General features: G+C 48.1%; 1 protein-coding gene across 1 annotated transcript; it reads right to left on the reverse strand.

Moving 5' to 3' along the window:
- Positions 1-77: 77 nt before the first annotated feature.
- Positions 78-21917, reverse strand: METTL24 (methyltransferase like 24; the record flags this gene model as incomplete). Its single annotated transcript, XM_026040701.1, has 4 exons — positions 21910-21917; positions 8772-8870; positions 4464-4603; positions 78-306 (listed from the first exon to the last, which is right to left on the reverse strand). Coding segments are annotated over exons 2-4 (468 nt in total), but the record flags the coding sequence as incomplete, so codon positions are not given.
- Positions 21918-21943: the final 26 nt, after the last annotated feature.

Below are 21943 nucleotides of genomic sequence, written 5' to 3' on the forward strand. Positions count from 1 at the left end.
AAAACAGAAAGAAGGAAAGCTCTGCAGTTTCCCAGCAGTTCACCTTGCAGTTAGAAACGCGCAGCCTGAAACCTCACCTTCTGATGCCCAAATTCACTCATTATCGTGCCCAGCTTCTTGGTGTTGCTGTGAAGCTTATGGGCAGCAATGGCCGGGTTGGGATCCCTCCAGTCGACGGAGAGGCGGTGATGCCAGAGGCGCGGGCCCTCCTGCACGTGCGCTGCCTTGATGCTGGGGTCGAAGCGGTGCACCTCGCAGCCCCCGTGCGCCAGGCTCGCCTCCAGCTGGCTGTCCTCGCTGCCCAGCCTGCAAAACAAAACAAACAAACAAACAAACGAGAACTCCTGGAGCTGCACAAAGTGCGGTAGGAGAAGCCGACTATCCCGAGGACTCACGGGGACAAGAGGGGGCAATTCGACCCGCTCGCTTGGGAAGCAAAGCGGAGGAATGCTGGGCTGCTTTTGAAACCATGCTATACTAGGATACACCATTAAGCCAGTGCTAAATGATTKCCATGGAGACATGCTGCTAAAGTAAAACAAATCTGCATGCTGAAAAAAAAAGAAGGTTTAGAAAAACATACAGTTTGGAAGCTAGGACAGTGCTATATTGTATCACCTATGAGAATAGCTTCCACTCAACAGCTTTCCTCTTCAGGCATCTTGGGAAAGGAAAAGGACACGGGGTATGCAAAAACAACGTGCCTACAAGAATGAATTCATTTCACAGGATTTCGGCCTGTGAAGTTGCACAGGATGAAAAGAGAGTGGTTTTTCTTTTCCTACACTCAGTGTGTACTAGGAAAGAAGTTCAGAAGCTAACGAAGTGAATGGAAACGTTTGCTTACATTTGCCATTCTATAGATGGGACACAGATGAATGAAGAGCAATACAATCCCTTTGGAATGGGAAGCTGGCTAAAAATGAACAAAATGCGGATTGTTTGGAACAATTAAGGCATTAGAGAGTGACATGTGGATACGTGCATGTGTGATTCCCTCTTAGCAGCTCTGGCCGATTTGTTCCAGAGGGCCAGGTGCTTTTGGCACAAACAAAACTCCCGCTGCCTGCAAGCAGATTTGTGCCCAAATCTGGCTGCAAAGAGACGCTCACAGTGGTGCAGAACAGGAAAGGATCCTTGAGGACAAGGAAGGTGCCGGTGTATCTGCTGCCTCCCTGGCCTACAGCTCACATTTACAATGGAAGAGAGAGTTAATCAACAACAGGTATCAATGAGAGAAAATAACATTCAAAAGCCCTGCAGGCCCATGTGTGACCATGCTAAGTGCTACACAGCATGAAAAACAAAAAAAAAAGTGAACAAATTTCTTCCCCGAGAAAGATTTTGCACTGCTTTAGAAGGACTGTGGTCTTAGCAGAAGCACGTTGAGGTCAGCAGAGACTAGGAAGGCCCTTCCCCACCAGTGGGGGAAAACAGCGGCTGTCCAGTAAGTGAAACACGAAGCAAGCAGGATGCTGACCTGTTTTTACGGCCGAGAAGATGCCCGACCGTGGCCACGCAGTGAAGAGCAGCGATGAGACGACGTGCAGCGAGGGGCCCTGCTGCCAGGCAAGGGCCCAGGACACAGGGCAGCAGTGCAGGGTGCCCCGTCCCTGGGCTCTCCTCTGCTCGTGGCATGAGCTGAGCTGACCCGGGCATTGCGTCTGCCGAGCCCAGGCAGTTCCATCTCCATGTGAGCAGGAACTTCTTCCCTGTGAGGGTGCCAGAGCCCTGGCACAGGCTGCCCAGGGAGGCTGTGGAGTCTCCTTCTCTGGAGATCTTCCCAACCCGCCTGGATGCCGCCCTGTGCCCCGCGCTCTGGGTGTCCCTGCTGGAGCAGGGGGTTGGACTGGATGGTCTCTAGAGGTCCCTGCCAACCTCAACCCTCCTGTGACTCGGTCTGTGAAGGTGCCCACTGCGTGGGGGCAGCTGCTGGACAGAGGGGCAGAACCGCCGGCACCCTGGAGCTGCTCGCTCTGTCTTGTGGTGTCTCTGCTTCCCTCCTGAAGGAAGGTAACGGAGCTCTGCAGCTGGGCAAAGGAAGCCTTCCCTGCCTGGACCCTAGGTCCTCCCAGAAGGTCTCTTATACACTCTTGCAGCAAACACTTAAAACCCCAGCCGCCAAGTTCCTGAAATCCTATTCATTTATATTATCCCAGCTTGGGCGCCTGCCCGTTGTGTTTGTTACAGACTTAGTTTAATCCGAGCAGATTTAGCCGTAATAACTGGAGCTCACTACAGCATGTTGCAAGTACGTGTCACGCTGGGAAGTCCTGTCCCCCCAGCAAAAACACCGCTCCCGCGCAGCAGGGGAAGCAACTAAAACTCATCTAAAAAACCCTCCAGAAAGCAGCAGTTTCAGGCACTGCTCACTCCCACTCCCTCGTGAGCTCTTCTGCAGCCCTCACGAAGGCAGAGCACAAGCGGTAGGTCTTGCTCAATTTTTAATGATGCATGGATTGAATTCAGGGTCCGCAGTGGCACTCGCGCTGAACTTTCACATTTGTCCTCCCTCCATCCTCCCCATGGAGGATGTTCCTCCCTGAAAGCAGCTGCTCTCCCTTTGCTCTTTATGAAGGGCACAGGATAACAGGAACATTTAAAGGGGATTTTTGTCTTAGTCGGAACAAAATTACTTTTCTGCCTGCTGTAAACTAAAGGAAGTCAGTCTGACAGAAGAATGAAGCAGTAATGAGCTCCAAAGGCAGCAAAAGGCATCTGAAGTCTTTAGAGGCTACTCTTCCTTAACCCCAAATATGTCTTTTCATTTTTTTTTTTTTTAGCTGTTTCATGAGCCACATCATTCCTGGATATTTAATGCACATGTGTGCGTGATCAGTGACTTTCCCATCAATTTCAATCTCTGCCAAGAACAGAAAATCTGGCATTTGGGCTCCCTGTACCATATGAAAAACAGCAGCACACACGAAGTACTGATGTGGTGTACAGTGACCAGCTGTGAGCAGCTCAAAAAGCATAAGCAAGTTACCTTTGTGTCACCAGCCGTGTGCCAGATCTGCCCTAGCACAGCTGACAGAAGCTCTGCGTTGTGTCTTCTTCAACAGAAATACATTTCCCACCCTACCTGGCCTATATCAAAGGGATAGAGGGACAAGAACACTGCAGTGCGGGTCTAATATTAATCATTGTGAACCTTGCAGGGTATGATCTAGATTTACTCCATCAAACCTTAGGCATTCTATGCTTCTATGAAATTTGTGTACTTCTCCAAGACACTTCAAGTCAGCAGCCACAACACCCTGGGCTCCCTCTGGAATCAAAGGAAGCCAGAGGTACCTCCAAGGAGGTTATTGAGCTTTGTGRAATTCCCACCCGAATGTGCCTTCCTCTCTCCACTGACTACTGGAAGGGGGATCAAGCCATGAACCAGAACTACAGGTGAGCAGCCAAAGTCTGGCCCTAAGGGTGGGTTCACACAGCATCATGTCTAAAAGGCAACTGTTTTTCTGCCACTGAGCAACACAGCGGAGTGGTATCTGAGGGCCTCTTGCTCTCTCAGGAGTTTGGTGTTTAGAGCTCAGTGGTCTCTTACACCACTTAATCCAAACCCCACTCAAGTTAACAGAAAATACTCTTTGCTGTAGTAGGCTCTGAATCCTCCTTATGTCAACTGCTGATGTTGACTGCTGTGTCCTGATCACTGAGAAATGGCACCCAGGCACAGCTCAGAAGCAAAATCACAGAATTAAACGGTGCTGGTTCACGGGTGATGGTGCCTTTCAATGCATCTCTAACCCGAAGCTGGCTCCCAGGAAAACATGCACCAAGTTGTAGCTGGAGGCAGTCACTCAGTGATCTGTGTGAAATGAGGTCCAGATCGCAGTGATCATTCTCATAGTCAGACCATGGTTTGAGGAACTCTGAATATTGAACCTTGTCCTCTCAAGACAGAGTATATTTTTAGCAGGAAAACAAGCTACACTTGTAGGTTAACTGTTGTGCTCCACGAAAAGTGAAGATCAAGTGTTACAAATATCATACACGCTATAAACATCTTAAAATAAAAGCAGGCTGCCTTTATTATCACTTTGGCACMTGTCAACCCTGAAGCGCTCAGCAAAAACACTCTCCTACAGAGATGCACGACTTTGCTAATGAAGCTTTATAAATAATGCTGCTGAAGGACCCAGCAATTAGGCAAGACCCTTCTGCTCAGGGAAGATGCTGCATGCTCCTCAGTTTTTCTCATTAATTTCCATCTTCCTCTATCACAGCCACCACTCACTAATAAGCAATTTGCTTCCGTGCTGATTCTACTGAAATGAAGAAAAATGAGCACCCTTATGGAGAAAGATTTTTCCCTAAAAACACAGCCTATTTAGCACACCTAGCAAAGTCCACATTTTTAAARCACATTAGTGGAGTCAGTTTTGCATTTATAAGGCTTTTTGAGGCCAATATATATCCTGGAATGATTTACTGTGTGCTAAAGGAGCACTTACCCGAGCGAATAGAGGCGACACTGCCTGCTCCTGATGCGATGAACGAGGCTGAACCGCTCGTCGAGGCAGAGCGGCCAGGGCTTCTTCGCCGTTCCCGCGCGCCCCGCCGCGCTGTTCAGCTTCAGGTGCTCGCAGGAAACCTGCCGAAATCAGGAGGCTACATTTGAAYAGGCCACGACTTTAATTTGTTTTTAATTTCTCTTCTGGGGATAGAGTTGAAAGGAGAAAAATGTTAACTGGYTTAATTAAAATTTGATTGGCAAATCTGCAGCTATGGAGATTTGTTTTTTTCCCTCCTGTTTGTGTGTTCTGCTTGGTGAAATTTAAGGTTTACAAAATCCCCCAGAGAGCAACACGGTTTGAATAGCAAGTAATTAAACATTAGTACTATACCCTGAAATCAATTTTCCTGAGAACAAGCCATTTTAGCATAAATATGTATTTCTTTTCCTTGCAAACCRTGGACTGGATTCTGCATTCTGCCTCGTGTCAAAATAAAATCTCATGACTCACCATTTATTTAAAAGACAGTGTCACTGTGATACACAAMACTCTGTATTACACCCCCAGTGCCTCAGAAGAGATTTAATGATGACCTAAATACATCCCCTAACCAATAACAAAGGGATTAAGTGCTTAGCTAAACAGAGGAATCACTGCAAGTGTTTCAATGCTGCCTTAGATATCATGAGCCAGACAGCAAAGAACAAGAAGGCAACTAGCAAGAAGTGCTGAATTCATCGGGAACCTGGATGTGTTTTACACAGTAGAGCGTCCAAATTATCTGACTGTAAGGCCAAGCCAGTTTTTCCAACCAAGCAAACCTGGACATCAACTTCAGGGTTGCAGGGCTTGGGCTGCTAAGCTGCAAACATGAAAGCAAATTCTGCAAAGAATGACAGGCACCCCACCGCACCTTTGCGAGGAAAAGCTGCTCTCCGAACCTGGCACTAGCTGCGATCCCAGAAACTGCCAGGGACAGGAGCTGGCACTGCCAGAAAGCTAAAAACAGGAGGGAAAAACAACAGCAGGGCTAAAACCAGGTTAAATACCAAGCCTCAGCTGACTACTCTCACACGTTCCTTCTCAGGCTCAGTTCTCTGTTTCAGCCAAACCAAAAAGCACAGATCTTTTGATCTTTCTGAATATTTTTTTTTCAGAAATTTCCACTTCTGCACAATTATGCTACAGGGGGTGAGAATGAAAACTGGCATCCAGCCTTTGCTGTGGTAGGCACTGTTCACATGCCTTGTTATAAGTAAATAAAACTCATTTTTAAAGAGGCTTAAGCTCTGAAAGATCATTATCCAGGGCACTACATTCCCTGAGCTGCCTGCTGCACAACCTCCCTGCCCCTGCTTAGCTCATAATTCCCAGGGAAAAATTCATAAAAGCTTATACAGCATCTCTTCACGCTGCTCTCCAAATTCACTAAGCTTTAAGCAATGACTTGCACYGCATCCCACTGCCTATTTCCCTTCTGTCTATAACTACCAAGGAATAAATGGCTTTGCAACAACAAGTGCTAATTTTAAGGCAGATTTTATGCTTCTGCTTTCTGCAGAAAAATAAAAGATTCTGCTATCCTACTGCTTACTTTTCCCACAGTATTTTTAGCCATTACAACACTCAGAATTTGTACCAATGTCACCAGCTCTTGCTACTAAAACCATAACCTAAAACTATAACCATAAATCAGAAGACCTGAACTCTACCTTTGGCACCACCGCCGATCTGTTGTGGGACATGCAGAGCATAAGGGCCTGGGCTGCTCTTCTACACACTGCTCTTGTGCAGGTAACAGTAAACTTTAACACTTCTTCTGATCAGTGTCTATAAATACCCCAAGGGAGGCAGYGAGGAGGAGGGGGYGGCCTCYTTTCAGTGGTGGCCAGCGACAGGACTAGAGGAAACGGCCACAAACTGAAACATCAAAAGTTCTGCAGAAACTTAAGGAAAAATTTCTTGACAGTGCCAGAGCCCTGGAACAGGCTGCCCAGGGAGGACACCCATGCTCTGCGTATCCCTGCTGGAGCAGGGGTTGGACTGGATGGTCTCCAGAGGTCCCTGCCAACCTTAAACATTTTATGATTCCATGATTCCGATTACTAGGCACTGGTGTTGGAAGAGCCTTGGTTCACTCCTCAGTGGCCTAACAAGRTGACACCCTCCCCTTCCACCCATGTGTTGTGGGTGTTGCTGAACCCAAGCAGCTGAGYACAGGCACAGCCATCAGCTGCCACCGGCTCTGCACACTCAGGAAAGGAGATCCCACGCTCACCTGTGTGAGCAGGATCCCATTTCCTTTGACGTTCCTATCACTCACAGTGTTATCCTAGCAACTGTTAATCATGTAACATCTGCCAGGTTAGGGACAAGGGCTTCTTTTTTTTTTTTTTAATCTTTTTAAATTTTGTTTTCACTTATGCCTGTCTCCAGGGTCAGCTACTCTGGGAACGAAACTTCCTGATTCGTATGTCTGGAGCAATAAAWTCTCTGTTAATTGATGTCCTTGGAGGTTTTGACCCAACTAATGGAGTTTAGCAGAACCTGCCACTGTTTATTAAGTCGCCGAGATGAAGGCTGTTTTCAGCTTTATGCCCCTACCCCAGTCTAAACCTCTCTGCTAGAAAACGTGTTACTGTTCATTACTTATGTTAATGACATTTTAGAGACATGAACACCTGAAGCACTTTGCTATTCTCTTCTGTAAAAGATGTAAAAGTACAGCACACCTAAAAGATGGTGCACACTAGAGCAAGTGTGAGCTTGCTCATAGATTTAAACACTTAAAAGTACCTGCCTTGTCAGAACTAAGGACATCTCACATCTTTTTCATTCTTTATTACACAAAATATAAGTATAAACACAATTGCGGAAAAGTATGTCTTAATATAGACATCACTAAGACATGATAACCTGATTTCTGTATATTTGTGCCATGGAAGCATCTGTGAATGTAAGGTGGATGTGGAGGTAACACCTTTGAAAAAAGCACTTGAAAATACAAGTTTCAGATCATCACCACCTTTTTTTTTGTTGTTGTTGTTCTCAGAAAATCAGAATTCTTCTAGCACTATCGGGAAAACTTGCCCAGGCTTGGGACTGATGCCTTTTTCTCATTTCTCTGTGAACTTCAAATGCATCCTTTTTAAGCTAGAATGAACCTAGTTATCACATTATTACTGAGGTTGAGTGACAGAATACACAGCCCTTTTGCTACACAGTGGTCAGTACTCTTCGGAATCTGAGAGACAGAGAGAGAGAAAATGGGAGAGGAACAATTCCTGGAATTTCAGCTGCACTGCACTTCTGTCAGGGCACAAACCCCTCTGTAAATAGAAAGCAGGAAAATAATGCATTGTTTCTAGCTGGTGTTCTGATTTTACATTCACGTTTTTTAGGTTGTGTGGTGGAAAGGCAGCCTGCCCACATGGAGAAGAGCAGGGAGGAACCACAGGTGGAAGAACACAAATAACACCATGTGCAGGCTGCTGCCAGGCTCCTCAGAGAGCCATGAAGCCCTAGAGGCTCCACAGCACCATGCCAAGGAGCACAGAGGCACAACACCAGGCAGGGAACCCTAAAAGCTCTGTCTGAGAAAGGCAGCCCCTGTCCCCATCCCAGGAAAGCCAAGAGCCTCCTCGTCCAGCTATGAAAACCATTGAAATGAGTCATCAGGACACACTCTCCACAGCACCTTTAGGAGAACCACTCTACCTTCTTCTTAACTTTCTGACTCCTAACTCAAGGTAGGATGAAGCCTATTCTATCTATAAGATAGAATGAAGCTCCAGGAGAACTATTCTCCTGGAGGCTCTCTACTCTGTGTGCATGTAARGTGGGCTGTGGGACTCGTATTTCCAAGCGCCAGCAAGTGGGAAGAGGGGGTGGTCCCGGGGCAGCTGCTGAGCAGCCCTCAGCCCGGCTACCGGAGGGATCCATGGACATTTCCCATGAATGGACCTTCCTCCTGATCAGCCAGAGAGGGGAAGTGGGGAGGCTGTGTTTGTGTCCGTGTTTATCTGAGTGGCCAGCTGTGCATATAGGTGGGGTGTACGTGTGTGTGGGGGGGTGTCCTGGGAACACATGCTCACTACTAGCTGGACACGGGGAAGCTCCCCTTGGATCGGCTACCGGATTCAGCCTCTCCCTAACAACACCGATCATCACTGCTGAGCTGAGTAACTTTAGAAATAAAACATATCCCAAGCAATCCCAACGGCATGAGGTCGGGTCCTTGCCTGAGAGGCAAGAGGCTGTGTCAGGCAGATTATTTTCTAAACAGAGTCAGAAACGAGAACCTACCTGAGTGGTGCTTATGTACTTCAGGAACCTCAAGGCCTCATAGTGCAGGGAAGGAGTTGGGCTTGCCCATGGTTGTAGGTCAATGTGCCATCTTATCATCTGTAGAGGAGGTGGGTAGGGGTAAAAGAAAAAAAAAAATCAGTTAATGGAATATCATTCATTTTTCTGTACAAACTTAAAAATGCAAGGGCTAAAAAAAAAAACAGCACAAGGACATTTCATTTTAGGCAAAGTTTTCTAAAGGCTTGTTTACACATGAAAGTCGCTGCAGAATAAAGCAGGGATTGAATTACAGTGAAAGAGCATCTTACTGTGGTTTATCTTGATCAACTTTGAAAGTAGATGTACTTAATTCGGAAAAAAACCCCACAGAAATACTGATCCTCAGCATTATTCTAAGACACCCAGGCGAGCGCTGATTTGTGTAAATACCATGAAGAAAAACTAAACCTCAATGTTCAAATTCTCCAGCAGAGATCTGAACACATAAGATAATTTTATATCTGTTGCACAATGTGCTTGAGGACCCAGCGAAACAAGACACCAAGACCCAGCAATGTAAACAGCGATCAACCACCAAAGGAAACCTCGGCAAACTGTCTCTTTCTCTCTTTTAAAGCACAGCTTGTTGGCTTCTTCCATTTGTTTACCAGCTGATATACCAGACACTTTGGTATCACAATTCTTTGGGTTTTTTGGAAAAAGTGCCAGTGTGGCTGCCTCTGGTCCTGCGGCTCCCCATTTTTCTAACCAAGGGAGCAGCTTGGTGGGTGTTTTCCGTGCTGCCGGTGAGGCCCATCATGAACCTCGGGATGCTGCCAGGGTTTGGAGCCACCCTTCCCACACACACACACACACACACGCAGTGGGACAGCGCAGGTCCCGGAGCCGGGCGCTGGCAGAGCAGCAGGGCTCCGCGCTCCCATCCGCGCCGCGTTCCCGGCTCACCTCGCCTCGGGAAGGAGGAACATGTTATCGCCTGCCCTCGAGCAGGTGTAAATACAGGCACGGTGTGAAGCTGCTCCGACTCGAGGCTGCTTTCTCCTGGCCCTTCAGGTCTCATAACCCATCTCTGCRGCTGGGCAGGTAGGAGCAAGCTTCCCCTTCGCCCCTACGTTTCCATAAAGAACACCTTTAACRTCTTTATTATTTTGGGGAAGATCATTTCAACTTCTAATAAACAAAAAGAAAAACCCATCTGGGATCCCCAGAGGGCTTCATTTTACTRAAAAACTCTGGAAAACATAGAGGAAAAACATCAGCAAGGGCGAGCTGAAGCCGAGGCCCAGCGGGGAGGCGCTGGGGCCGCAGCCGGGACGGCCCCGCGTCTCCAGGCCGGAGGCAGCGGGGAGCGCCGCTCTCTTGGGAAGAGGCCGTGGTGCTGGGACACRGGGATCCTCGGATGGCGGACGGGAACGCAGGAAAGACGGAAGGAAAAAGCAGAGCTGAAAAGCAAGGGTTAGGAAAWGTACCCGTGCGCAAAGCGCTGCCCTAAGCGAGGGGAGCGGGGGCGGCCACGGGGCACCGCTCGGACCGAGGGGGCAGATGCCACAATTAACGTGCCCAGAAATCCCATGAACCAGGTCCTGTTTTCCCCCAGTTAAGGGTAGAGCATCAGAGCACAACATGAGGCTTATTTTCAGGTTCTTAAAATTTTACAGGTGACAGACTGCTTTGCCACTGGCAACCTGCAGRAATCTACCAATACTCCCGCAAGAAAGACGACAAAAAGCCCAGTGACTTAATAACCCAGTTGCACTCAAAAAAAAAGAGCAACTTTTCACATAGTCCTTTAAATTCAGGMGGCCTACGCAAATGTTATGTAGGTAACAGGGATAACAGGGATCAGAAAGGAGCTSCTCATTAAGGGCAATGCTTTTGCAAAGCCTCCCGCAAATTATAATAAAAAATGTAATAAAATGAATGAGAGATGTCTGTTGCTAACACCTCATGAGCCACCCAGGACAGCTGAAATGCAGAAATATTGCCCCAATATCACGCAGAAGCAGCCAGAAGGACACCCTGGGTTTCCTGCATGTGGGGCCACCTCTGTCCCCACTGTCCCCTCACGCTAAGGGCTCAGCCAGSGAGCGCCCACGACTGCATTTCCACAAACGCCCGTGGATCCTGATCCCATGACGTGAAGAGAGCACGACTGCAACACTGGAAGTCCACTTTAAAATGTCCCCTTGGAAAAACTCCGTGCTCCCGTGTTTCCACTGTTTCACTTGCAGAGGCTGCTTGTAAGATAAACCTTTCTTCAAAAATGCTTTAAAGCAGGCCCTGATCAAACACTGACCTCAGAAACCCTAGAAGAAAGTCAGAAAAACCAGAAGATATGGTATCCATAATGAAATCCAAATCTTCACTAGATGAGATAAGCACAGAGCAAAGAAAATCTGAAAGCAATGCCCTTGTTTTCTTAAGAAAACCGAGATTCATCTGAGAGTCTGATTTTTTTTCCAGATATTTCACACATACAGACTGATTTTTCTCTCAGACCAGTCTGACAGTAATCCTCAGTGACTTTCCCCTGGAGACCACTTATTTCTAGATTTTCTCCCTCACCAGCCATCTGTAATAATCATGTGATAATCATCTGATAATCCCTTCATAATTTGTAGCATACACGTGGTATAATTTCTTCTTCTAAAAATTTGGAAATATATGCAAAGGGCTCCATGAACAAGACTGTACGTTTGCAAAGTTTCTGCCTCCCTTAGCAAACTTGAACAGAAAAATGCAAATTATGAAATTATTTCCAAAACAAATAAGCAGTTTGAAATGTGACAGCCCAAATCAGTAAGGAATCTGCTTCTCCCTTTTTTTTTCCTTTTTTTTTTTTTTTTTTTGCTATTTCAGTTTTAGGGAATTAGTAAGTTTTTCACGTTGTAATTTTCTCTTATTTATTTTTCCCCTCCTTTGTATCTCCTTCCTTTTTGGCAACCCTTTAAAACACAGGACAGCATTAGCCACATTGAGAACCCCGACAATTTGGGGCTCCCACTGCCCTGCTTGCACTGTCCACTGCTCCCCGAGAAGAAAGGAGGGATTCGTCACTTCACAGTCAGACATCTCAGTCATGGGAAAACACAAACCTGCTGCCTAAACTGCACGGCCGTAACTTCTTACACTTGAGAGGGGACCAAATACGAACGCAGAGCGTCTGTGGTAATAAACTCCATCAGGAGCTATAAATATTTGCTAGCCATAGAAACAAGTGACAGGCACCTCGTTGTTTCCAGCCGTTCTGGCTTGCTCTGGATACCCCCAYGTCCATCCCTTTCGGAGGGCGCAGCCGAGCAGACTCTGCCTCTGGGTGAGACGTGGGGGTCTCGGAAGGGAGCGGTGGCCAAACCAGGGATATTCGGACTCATGCCCAGCACTCGGAGCAGTCCTTGGAGCAACTCGCCCCTCCTCAGGCAGCAAACTTGCTCTCAGAGGGAACGAGTTGGCTGATGCCAAAGGGGAGTCCGGGCGAGGGCACCAGACTAAGTTATTTGGCAGGACGGACGCACGGAGCAGCCTCTTAAAGGGCATGATTCATCTCACTGCAGCACAGATGTCTAAAATAAGTGAGATGAATCATCGCCTGGAAATGTCCCTTTCCCTCCACGAAGGGCAAGGGGAGCCTGGAGAGCTAGCTTGGCTGCACCCACAGTGCAGGCATTCAATGCAAAGGAGGAGGAATCCCAGACCCCATTCTCATGCATGCCACACTGAAACATACTCCTGCCTTGCTTCTCCAAGCAGTTGTGAGCCTCAATTAATGCTCAGCTGCACTTTATCCCTCCTCTTCATTATTCCTCACACATAATCCTTCATGTTTCCCATCTGGAGCAGTGATGCCTGGCACAAGCCTCCAACTCCAGCGCAAAGCGGAGGCGTCAGTCACTGAGCGGAGGCATTTCCCAGCCCTTGCTTTGCTTCTAGCACTGCTAGTCCTTATATGCAGCTTGGCTTTCTTAAACGTGCCAGCTTTCCCCTCGAGGAGCAACGCTGCAGCAATTGTAACGTGCATCCCTGCTCTGCGCATCCAAAGGGATCATTCCAACACCATACAGGGGCTGAGGGGCTCAGGCAGCAGCACAAGCAGACCCCAGAGGGGATCCCTCCTCCAGAAGGGCTATAGGGCTATAAAGACATGGTGTTATCACTATAAAGACACAGTGTTATCATACAATTTCATCTCAGAGTGAACTGCTGCAGAGTAAGAGTCATGTGCATGCCAAGCAAGCGGTGCAGTAGATGCCATCAAGCTCTCTTGAGCAGCCCAACACTTCAGCAGGTTAAATCTTGCCCACGGAAACATTTATTTTCCTGGAGAGGGAACCCCTAGGACGCACTCAGCTCTGCGCCAGCCCCTTCTTGTCCTGCTCTTCCCTCCCAAACTCTGCAGTGCAGCAAACATCTGTCTGGGGCCAGACAGGACTGCTGCTACAGGCAGCTTATTCAGCTCAGAGTGTCGCCCGGGGGGCTCTGCTTTAGAGCAGTTTATCAGCATTTGCTTCCCAAGACTGCAGCCTGCACTGCAGGCAAAGCTCAGGTTAGTGGGGGGGGGGGGAAGAAAAACGGCAACACTTCTTAAATGTGAAGTTTTATGCTGAAATGTTTAGGGAAAAAAAAAAAAAAAAAAGAACACTATGCAGACGTGGTGATGTGCCCAAACTGGGTGCACTAAATGTGAGCTACAGCCTGTGCTTGGGCTCTCTCAAACTCTAACTCTGTGTGTTTTCCCCAAACAAGTGTCTCATACAAAAAGTCCACGTGGAAAAGAAGGGATGCTTGGCACTCGTTGCAGTGACACAATTTATACCGCCCTCGGAATGAAGTCACGGCTTCAGGAAAAGCAAAGAGCCCTCTACAAAACCAACACAGCAGGGCCAGAGGCTTTCAGGTGACTAATGTTCTGCTGATTTCATATGAAAGCCCAACTTCCGTAGGAAATGCACCCTGGGGAACCAGCTTACTGGGCTTAACTGGTTGTTGGAGACACCCCGTCTGTGAACACCCCAGCGGGTCCAGGCTCCAGTCGGTGCTGCAGAGCAGGGGGATGCAGGTCACGGCTCACAAAAAGCACGTGCCCCAGAGCACTTGCCAAAAACTATTTTGCAGCCCCTGATGGCTTTGGAAAACATTCCCTCTGGTTTATTATTTACAAAGCATAACTACCACCCTTCACTACTTGTGAGGAACTGAAAATAAATGCACCATAGGCAAAGTTCGGAGACCACCGTGCTGCACCAGGGAACCCCTCCACGGACCTTCAAAGGTCACGGGAGCCTGACAATTCCGCAAGYAGAAATGCCAGAAACATCACAGAAAAAGGTATGTTTATTAAAGAGAGAGATTGATTTTACTCTGAGAGACATATTTAAAAACAGTGAGTTGGGGTACCCGTGCTACGGTCAAACACACTACACATCAGGCCACAGAACTGCAGCACTATCTAGAGTGCAGAACGATGATGATTCCCAGTGGAAGGAGATAAACAGCAGAGCAGAGTGCGAGCTGTGACACCAAGTCCTGCTTAAGCAGTACGAGCCTCAGGTGAATTAGTTCAGTGCCTGCACGTCTTTGCCAGCACTTGAGGAGAGCAGCAAGAGGCAGATCCAGCAGCTGCTGGTCACCGCTTGTCACAGCCAGGCTCTCCCCAAACAGAGACAAGGCAGCAGCTGCAGCCAAAACTCCTACCTGAACTAAATGAAGTTCCTTGATTGAGAAAATAGCAGAGATTCTAACCCATTCAACAGGGAAAAAAAAMCACAAAATCCATTTTTCATTAGGTTGGCTTCACCGCTGTTTTCCAAGCGCAGCGCCCAGCAAACAGGATTCATCRGGAAACACTCACAGCTGGTCAGATAAGCAGAGTTTATTTTGTGTGAATTCCAGCACTCTCATCACGATTTAGAGATACGGAKGTCTCTGGCAGCCTATCCATTCACTTCACAGGCTCTGCCTGAGGCTAAGAGCTGGCGAAAAAGATACTTTAAAATAAACCTTAATGATGTTGCATGAAAAAGAGCATTCCGTAGTGCACAGGTTTCCGTGAGCACTAATGTCGGAAAGGAGGCAATCCACCAGACCCTGCAGCTTCAAYGGAAATGCGGAGCATCTGGAAAACACTCCCTCCATCTCACTACAGTGACACACCTGCCCCCCCAGATCCATGGAAGATGAGCAGATCTGTGCAGGTCCATGGCCACSAGCTCATCCTTGAATTGCCTCCTAGAAACGTGGAAGCACCACAGCCGTAAGCAAAGCACCAGCTGCAGCAAGACTCATCCCAAGCCATGAGGACTGGAGAGGAGGTCAGGGCAGGATGTGCCAGGAGGTTTCCATCAAGTAAACATCAATCCTTACCACAGGGTAAACAGGAGGGCCCTGTGACTTACTCAAGTATTTGCACATCACAAGGTGCTGCCCATAGTCTAGAGCAATGGGAAAGCCTTTCAAAAACAGCACAACTGTGGGGCAATCCATTCCCTCTATCCCGTCCAATAAGGGACTGACAGATGGTTTTCAAGGGGTTAGAAGTTTAAATACAGGATTGCACACTTATTTTCCAGCTCATACAGAAGGAAGCATGCTTGTTTCAAAACAAGCAAGTTCAGAACAAGCAAGTATAGAATGTAAATATCATAAAGCCYGTCGAAGATGCACTTGGATGTATTTCAACCTTCTTCTTTGGCTAGTGACATTTTCCAACCTTTTATCATTCATTATAAATATGAGGCAGAATATAGGACCATACACATACTTGATTTGATCCTGATATAGCCAGAATTCCCATCCATAATGGATAACAGCTTCAAGAACAAACCCTCAATCAAAACACATAATTAAGGAGGAACATGTGAGCAGCAGCCAAGTGAACCCCTGCTGCTTGGCCAATTTGCTCGAGAGAGTCAGGGGAAAGATAACAAGATCCCACCACCCAGCCCTATCCAAAACCAAAATTCCCTTTCTTTGGAAGCGTAAGCACTGAGGAATAACCATGAGGCAWGTCCTAAATGAGAGACGGCACCGCTGCGAGATATTTTGTGTTCAGTCTGGTTGTTCAGGCAGCCCCTGGGAGGGCACTGCTCATCCCAGGGATGCCAACACGGAGCATCCCACATGGCAGCAATAACCCTAAGGGGTTACTACCAGCTTCGTTGTCTCTTCATAGGCCATCTCTTGATATGCTCTAAGGGGGGCTGGAGTTTCATCTCGCATCCCCATGAAGGGCAGCGAGTTCAGTGCCCTTAGTCTGTGGGAGCCACAAGGTCAGGCCATTCCTGGAAACTATCCTGGGTTTCCCCACTTCCAGAAGACCGAGAGCAGGAGGTCCTGAAGCGATTCCTTAAATCGACCAATAAGTGAGTGGAACCCAGAGCAAATTTCTGTAGCTCTCATTAGCCTGTTGTTAATTAAACCCTTCTGCTGCAACAAAGACATAAAACCAGAGCTTYTGCATAAACACAGAGGTTTTGACCTGAAAATCTTGTATTTCTCAAAAACAGAAGGTCTCACTTAGAGGACCTCCACCTCCCATGTTCCCAGCATCAAGAGGAGTCCCCAGGACACGGGAGACAAGGGCAGCTGGAAGGGAAACCTTCACGAGGGCCTCTTAAACTTGGGGGCTGCAAAACCCCTTCCCCAAATGCTTCCATGCTACGGAGGTTCAGCAGAGCCCTTGTCCTCYGGCCTGCAAAGCACTTGGGAAAGCTCTGGTGAGGAAGCAGGATTCTGCACACGTGGCAAACGCTGCTGGAATGATGCCTGCTGCTCATTATGCAAAGGCATAAGGAAATTATTATTTACGGCATCTACAAACGGGTCACAGAGGATGCTAAAATAAAAGAAAACAACAGCAACAAAATCAGGTTCTCTGGGAGCCAGCAAGSCCTCCAGGCCTAGGACTCGTGCCCTAAGGTTGTCCAAAGCCACCTGCAGACACCCTGCTTACCCATTCCCTGGCACTGCAGCTCCTCAGCACGTAACAACCAGGACTCTCTTCCTCTAGGGAAAGCCTCGATACCTAAGGCTCATCTAGAGTGAAGATTTCTGTCCCAAGATGGGACAGAAAAAGGGCAGGCAAAGGGACACGCAGCTCATTCCAGTYGCAGACTCTTCCATCTGGTACTGCACAGGAACCTGGAAAGGTTTCAGTCATCACCTGCTTATTTTTAACCAAGGTATGACCATAAGAATCAATTCAAAATTGCAGCTTTTTTTTCTTCTGTTACCCAACAGCTTTGGCTCATTTGCACACAYGGGGCTTCTATTTACCCTCAGAAATTTACTTACTCAAAACCAGGCAGCATGTCAGCCTGTCACTTCTGTACACAGAAATTAACACAAATGTTAATATAAATATCATCAGCATGAGTAAAATAACATAACAGATTCCAGGATATACAGGCTATRCCCTAGTTTTAAAAACTTAAATGAAATGTCTTTTTTTTTTTTTTTTCCTTTTAAATTGTTCCACTAATTCTGGCCCACATTTCACCGTGCACCAGGGCACCACAGTGCACATCCACCAGCAACAAAGCCACTTGCGCAGATTAGGGGACTCACACCCACTTCACACAGCTAGGGAAAGCCAAAAGGCTGCCCGGGACAAACCCGCTCCCAAATTAGCATTAGAGCCAAGAGGAGAGGGGCTCCCGGAGATGCCAGGAGGGATTAGCCATGGCTCACACCAATATTCACACCTAGGTGTTAAGACTTGGCATCCCAGCTGTGCCGTGCGTGACGGGTGTCCCTGTCACACRCTGGTGTCTCTGGCTCACAATACTCACCCCAGGGCCCCCAGGCTGTCACACAGGTCGTCGGAGGAGCCCAGCACACGGACAACCCTTCTGGGTGGCCACAATTTCAGACAGCACCGGGTAGCTAAACCCTCTCCTTCGCTCCCAGACGTGGGGGTTCTCCTAATTCCTTGCCACTGCTGTCTCGAAAAGTTATTCTCCACACTTGACATGTTGAAAGCAGGCCTTGAGTAGGTATTTCAAAAAGATCTACGTTGCTGGATATAAATTTTATGTCATAAAGCCATATTGCCTCTCTGAAAGATAATATTCCCCAGCTGCTTCTTAAAAAATTATGAAGGAAGAACCTATTTTAGATAATAAAACAGTGTGCAAGAACCAAGGTCCCTCTGAGTGATTGCTTACCACGTGAACTYGCGAGTGACATCACTGTCAGAAACCCCATCACCAGCTCTTCTTTATGGTCTATTAAAGGCATTTCATTTGCAGTTAAATACAGAAGAGGCCACCCTCCTGCTTGCTTAGCCACGTCAGAAAGGGTCGTCGCGCTCGGGCCCCTTCTGGTCCCTCCCTTTAGAGCAAGTGCATGCACTTGATTGCCTGCTCTTGAGAACACGTATCAATAAAAGCCGTTTTTTCCCTCCCAAACACAATAACCCACCTTGGTCTGTGCAGTATCTGCAATATCTGAGTGGAGAGGGAGGCTCTGGCAGCTGCTCCCCAGGTGCTAAGGGCCTGGAGCCACAAGCTGCTGCCTTGCACTGCTCTTACAAGCCAAGCGACTTTGGGGCAGGTTTTATTCAGCAAGACCCCTCCAAGGGCCAGCACTAACAAAGCTGCCAAGCAACGTTCCTTCCTCTGGGGGCTCCTAAACCAGCACGGGGCAATTATGTGGATTTGRGTCTCTAGTGAGGTATTAAACCAGGGCAAGGTCCACTTGGAGTCCTTAAAGACTCTTATTACCTCCTTTTATCACACTGACACTCGGCGACTGCTGAGGCTGCATTTGGGGTCGGATAATCGCATCCTGGCTGCCAAGCTGCTTCACTAACCGTGGGGGTGATAAATGCAGAAGAGGAAGGGACCTGGGGAGGCTGAACCCCCTCTTGCCTCCTGCCCGGAGCCACAACTATGGATATCTAGGATTTCCTTGCACGTCCAGCCACAGCTCAGAGTTTTGCTGGATAGCCTTGCAACCGCCTACCTAATCTTATAGTTAAGAAGATTTTTCCTAATGTATTCTCTGAAAATTGAAGCARTTATTTCTAGTCCTACTTGCAGAGGGGCCTACAGAAGTCACTCTGCCCTTCCAAACTAGGCACACCAAGATCAATAACTAATAGCCACATCTTCATCTCCTTTCTTTGCAAGAGAGTCACAGTTTATGTTCAAAAAGGCTCCCTGCTGGCCTTAACACTTATCTAACGGTGGTAAATACGCTGTGTAACTCTTCATGTCTGATGTGCAGCAAGGTGATCGGAATAAACTCCGCATCCAAGTTCATTGCAAGGTCCAAAAATGCTTCCTTGGCCCTTGCTGCAGCCCCAGCCACCAGTTCTGCTTTCCTCAGTCCRGGCAAATCCGCTCTTTCAAACACACACTGTAGAGATAAGCTTTGCAACCACCAAGGCTCAACAGCTTTAAACTTTGTCCTAGTGTCCTAAGATTGTCCCAGAAAAGGATAACTCACAAACTGCAAAGAAAGTTACACACCAACCCAAAACTCTTGCATCACCCCATTGCCCACCCTTGGACAGACACAAGAGAAAACGAGCCAACAACACTAATTTCCTTGCAGCCTTGTGGCAGGCCCACTTTCAGAGCACACGCCTGTGGCCCCACTCTGGTGACCTTCAGCCCTTCACCAAACAAGCCTTGCAGGAGTCCTAGACTGCAAAACCCAGCTACCCCTCACAAGAAGCCAGGAACTCCCCMAAAATCGCTGTTTTTAGGAGAGACACAATCACAGAGCTTGCCAGCATTAGAAAGCAGAAGTCCATTAACCTAAAATATCTGTCCCGTCTGACATCAGCTTTATTTTTTTTCCCCTGTGACTATACTCCACCATATCAAAATTCCTGCCACCACCCCAAATGGAAATTAAATTGCAGAGAAGTCAAACAAATCCATCTTATTAATCCCAYTTTCGGAAAAAAATTTCCTTGTGCCCATCCCACAACATAAAAGCCTATCATAAGCTAGCTACATAATCACCATGATAAGAAGTGAATGTTATTTCAAAAGTCCTTTTTACTGACACAAGAGGAATTTTTACCACATTGCARTAACATTTTCAGTCGTGTCTCACATGCCTGTAGTGCTGTGTGGGTGCAGATATTGACAGGGTCTGCTGGCAAAGGGTGGATGCGTGTCAAAAACCACATTTCACAGAATCACTAGAGGGTCCAGCGTAGAGCAATGAAGATGATTAAGGGACTGGAGCGTCTCTCGTATGAGGAAAGACTGAGCGAGTTGGGCCTGKTYAGCTTGGAGAAGAGAAGGCTGAGAGGGGATCTGATCAATATGTGTAAGTACCTGAAAGGGGAATGCAGGGAGGAAGGGGCCAAGCTCTTCTCAGTGGTGGCCAGTTGAAACCCAGGCAGTTCCATCTCCATGTGAGGAGGAACTTCTTCCCTGTGGGGGTGCCAGAGCCCTGGCACAGGCTGCCCAGGGAGGCTGTGGAGTCTCCTTCTCTGGAGATCTTCCCAACCCGCCTGGATGCCGCCCTGTGCCCCGTGCTCTGGGTGTCCCTGCTGGAGCACTCCACTGGCAGGAGCCTGTGACCCGGGAAAAACAAACCATCACCCAATCGATTTCCCTAGAGATTCAAGGGCTATTTGTGGATGAATCTCCAACTTTCCCAACCCACCTGAGTGCCTTTTTTCTGCCCCTTATCCCTTGGTGCTCCTGTTTGTTTGACTGCAGCCCCRCTAGGGAAATAAACAAAAAGCAGAACCACGGCTAAGGAAACTGGGAACACACYGTTCACCTGCTCCGTGCTTTAGCTCGGGGATGTGAGTGCAAGCAGAGCTACAACACCAGGGCACTAGGGAAACACAGCCAAGTTTAGCCTGGCTCTTTACTGCTGCTGTCCCAGCGGCTCATGCACTGCAGTACATTCCAGCAGCAGCGACGAAAATCAGCTGTGGAAGGGCAGGAAAACTTGAGGGAAAAAGAACAGCTTATGGACCTAGCAAAGACACCGAGCAAACAAAACCCGCGAGGAAAACCCAATCCCAACCTGGTACAGCAGGGCAGAACTGCAAAGAGAGCCGGCCCCTGTGCACGAGTCTCCGTCCCTCTCCTCGGCATGGGCTTTTCCATGCCAATAAACCTGGCGTCCAGCCAGGGGCTGGTGGCCGCGCTGCACTGGAGCCCCCCTGCAGTACGAGGGGCAAAAACCACGGGACATTAAGTTAAGTGGCTCTGATAAGAGGCCCCTCTGACTTCCTAAAACAGCTTGAAGTGACTTAGCGAAAGAATATAATGCTTCCTGATGAGAAAAGAATGAAAATAAATATCATAAAAGCAAATGTAAAAGCAAAATTAATCACCTGACTTGACCATCATCTTGAACATGAAAAAAAATGACAGCAGACAGGTCACTTTTACCTTATTTTCCTTATTTTTCTCTAACATGGACAAGTAAAATGGTAAGAATTGGCACTGCAAGATACAGGTGCCTCAGCACGGCACAGGCACCACAGCACACCAGGACGCCACACGTAATGCGGAATAAAAACCTAACTCCAGGACAGCGTCACCACCGCCACAGCGGTGAAGGGAGCAAGGAATTCCTTCATCTCTCCTTCCCGACCTTTCAGGAAAGGAGTGGAAGACTCCCACGGCTTCACCTTTTGATCCCAGTTATCCATGGGGGATGAAATGAAGGAAGAGGAACACGAGCGCAACCGTGAATCCCATATCCAGCAACAACATCCCCAAAACACAATTATTTGTACCTTACCAAGGCACCCCGGAGAAGAAAGTGACAAGTTTTCTAGAAATATCCTTTAAAAAGACTGCCACATCTTACAACTACAATGGCATTACCCCTTCCCTGAAAATTCAAGCTGTCCCGGAGTTTACCGCCCATCTCCTCTTTAAACAAGCAACAAGCTACTGGGGAGACACACGCAGGGACAAAACCCAAAATGACTAAAAATGCACCAAAAGCCGGTACCGCTTCAGGGCGGCAGGAGGCTTGGCCATGAAGGAGGAAACTCCGGTGTCACCCCAGCCCCGGCGAACCTCCAAACTTTCATTTAAGTTGTTCTCGCCCCAGCGGCTGGCGGCACTCCGGCCAGGCGCCCCGCTGGCCCTGCCGCTGGGGAAGGCGGCGTCGCGACTGTCGCGACACGGGCGGCGGCGCGACCTACCTTGCGGCGGGCGGGCGGGCAGCAGGCGGGCCCG

Source organism: Nothoprocta perdicaria, unplaced genomic scaffold (assembly GCF_003342845.1).
Source record: "Nothoprocta perdicaria isolate Ctin4 unplaced genomic scaffold, notPer1 scaffold_261, whole genome shotgun sequence".
NCBI lineage: Eukaryota > Metazoa > Chordata > Aves > Tinamiformes > Tinamidae > Nothoprocta > Nothoprocta perdicaria.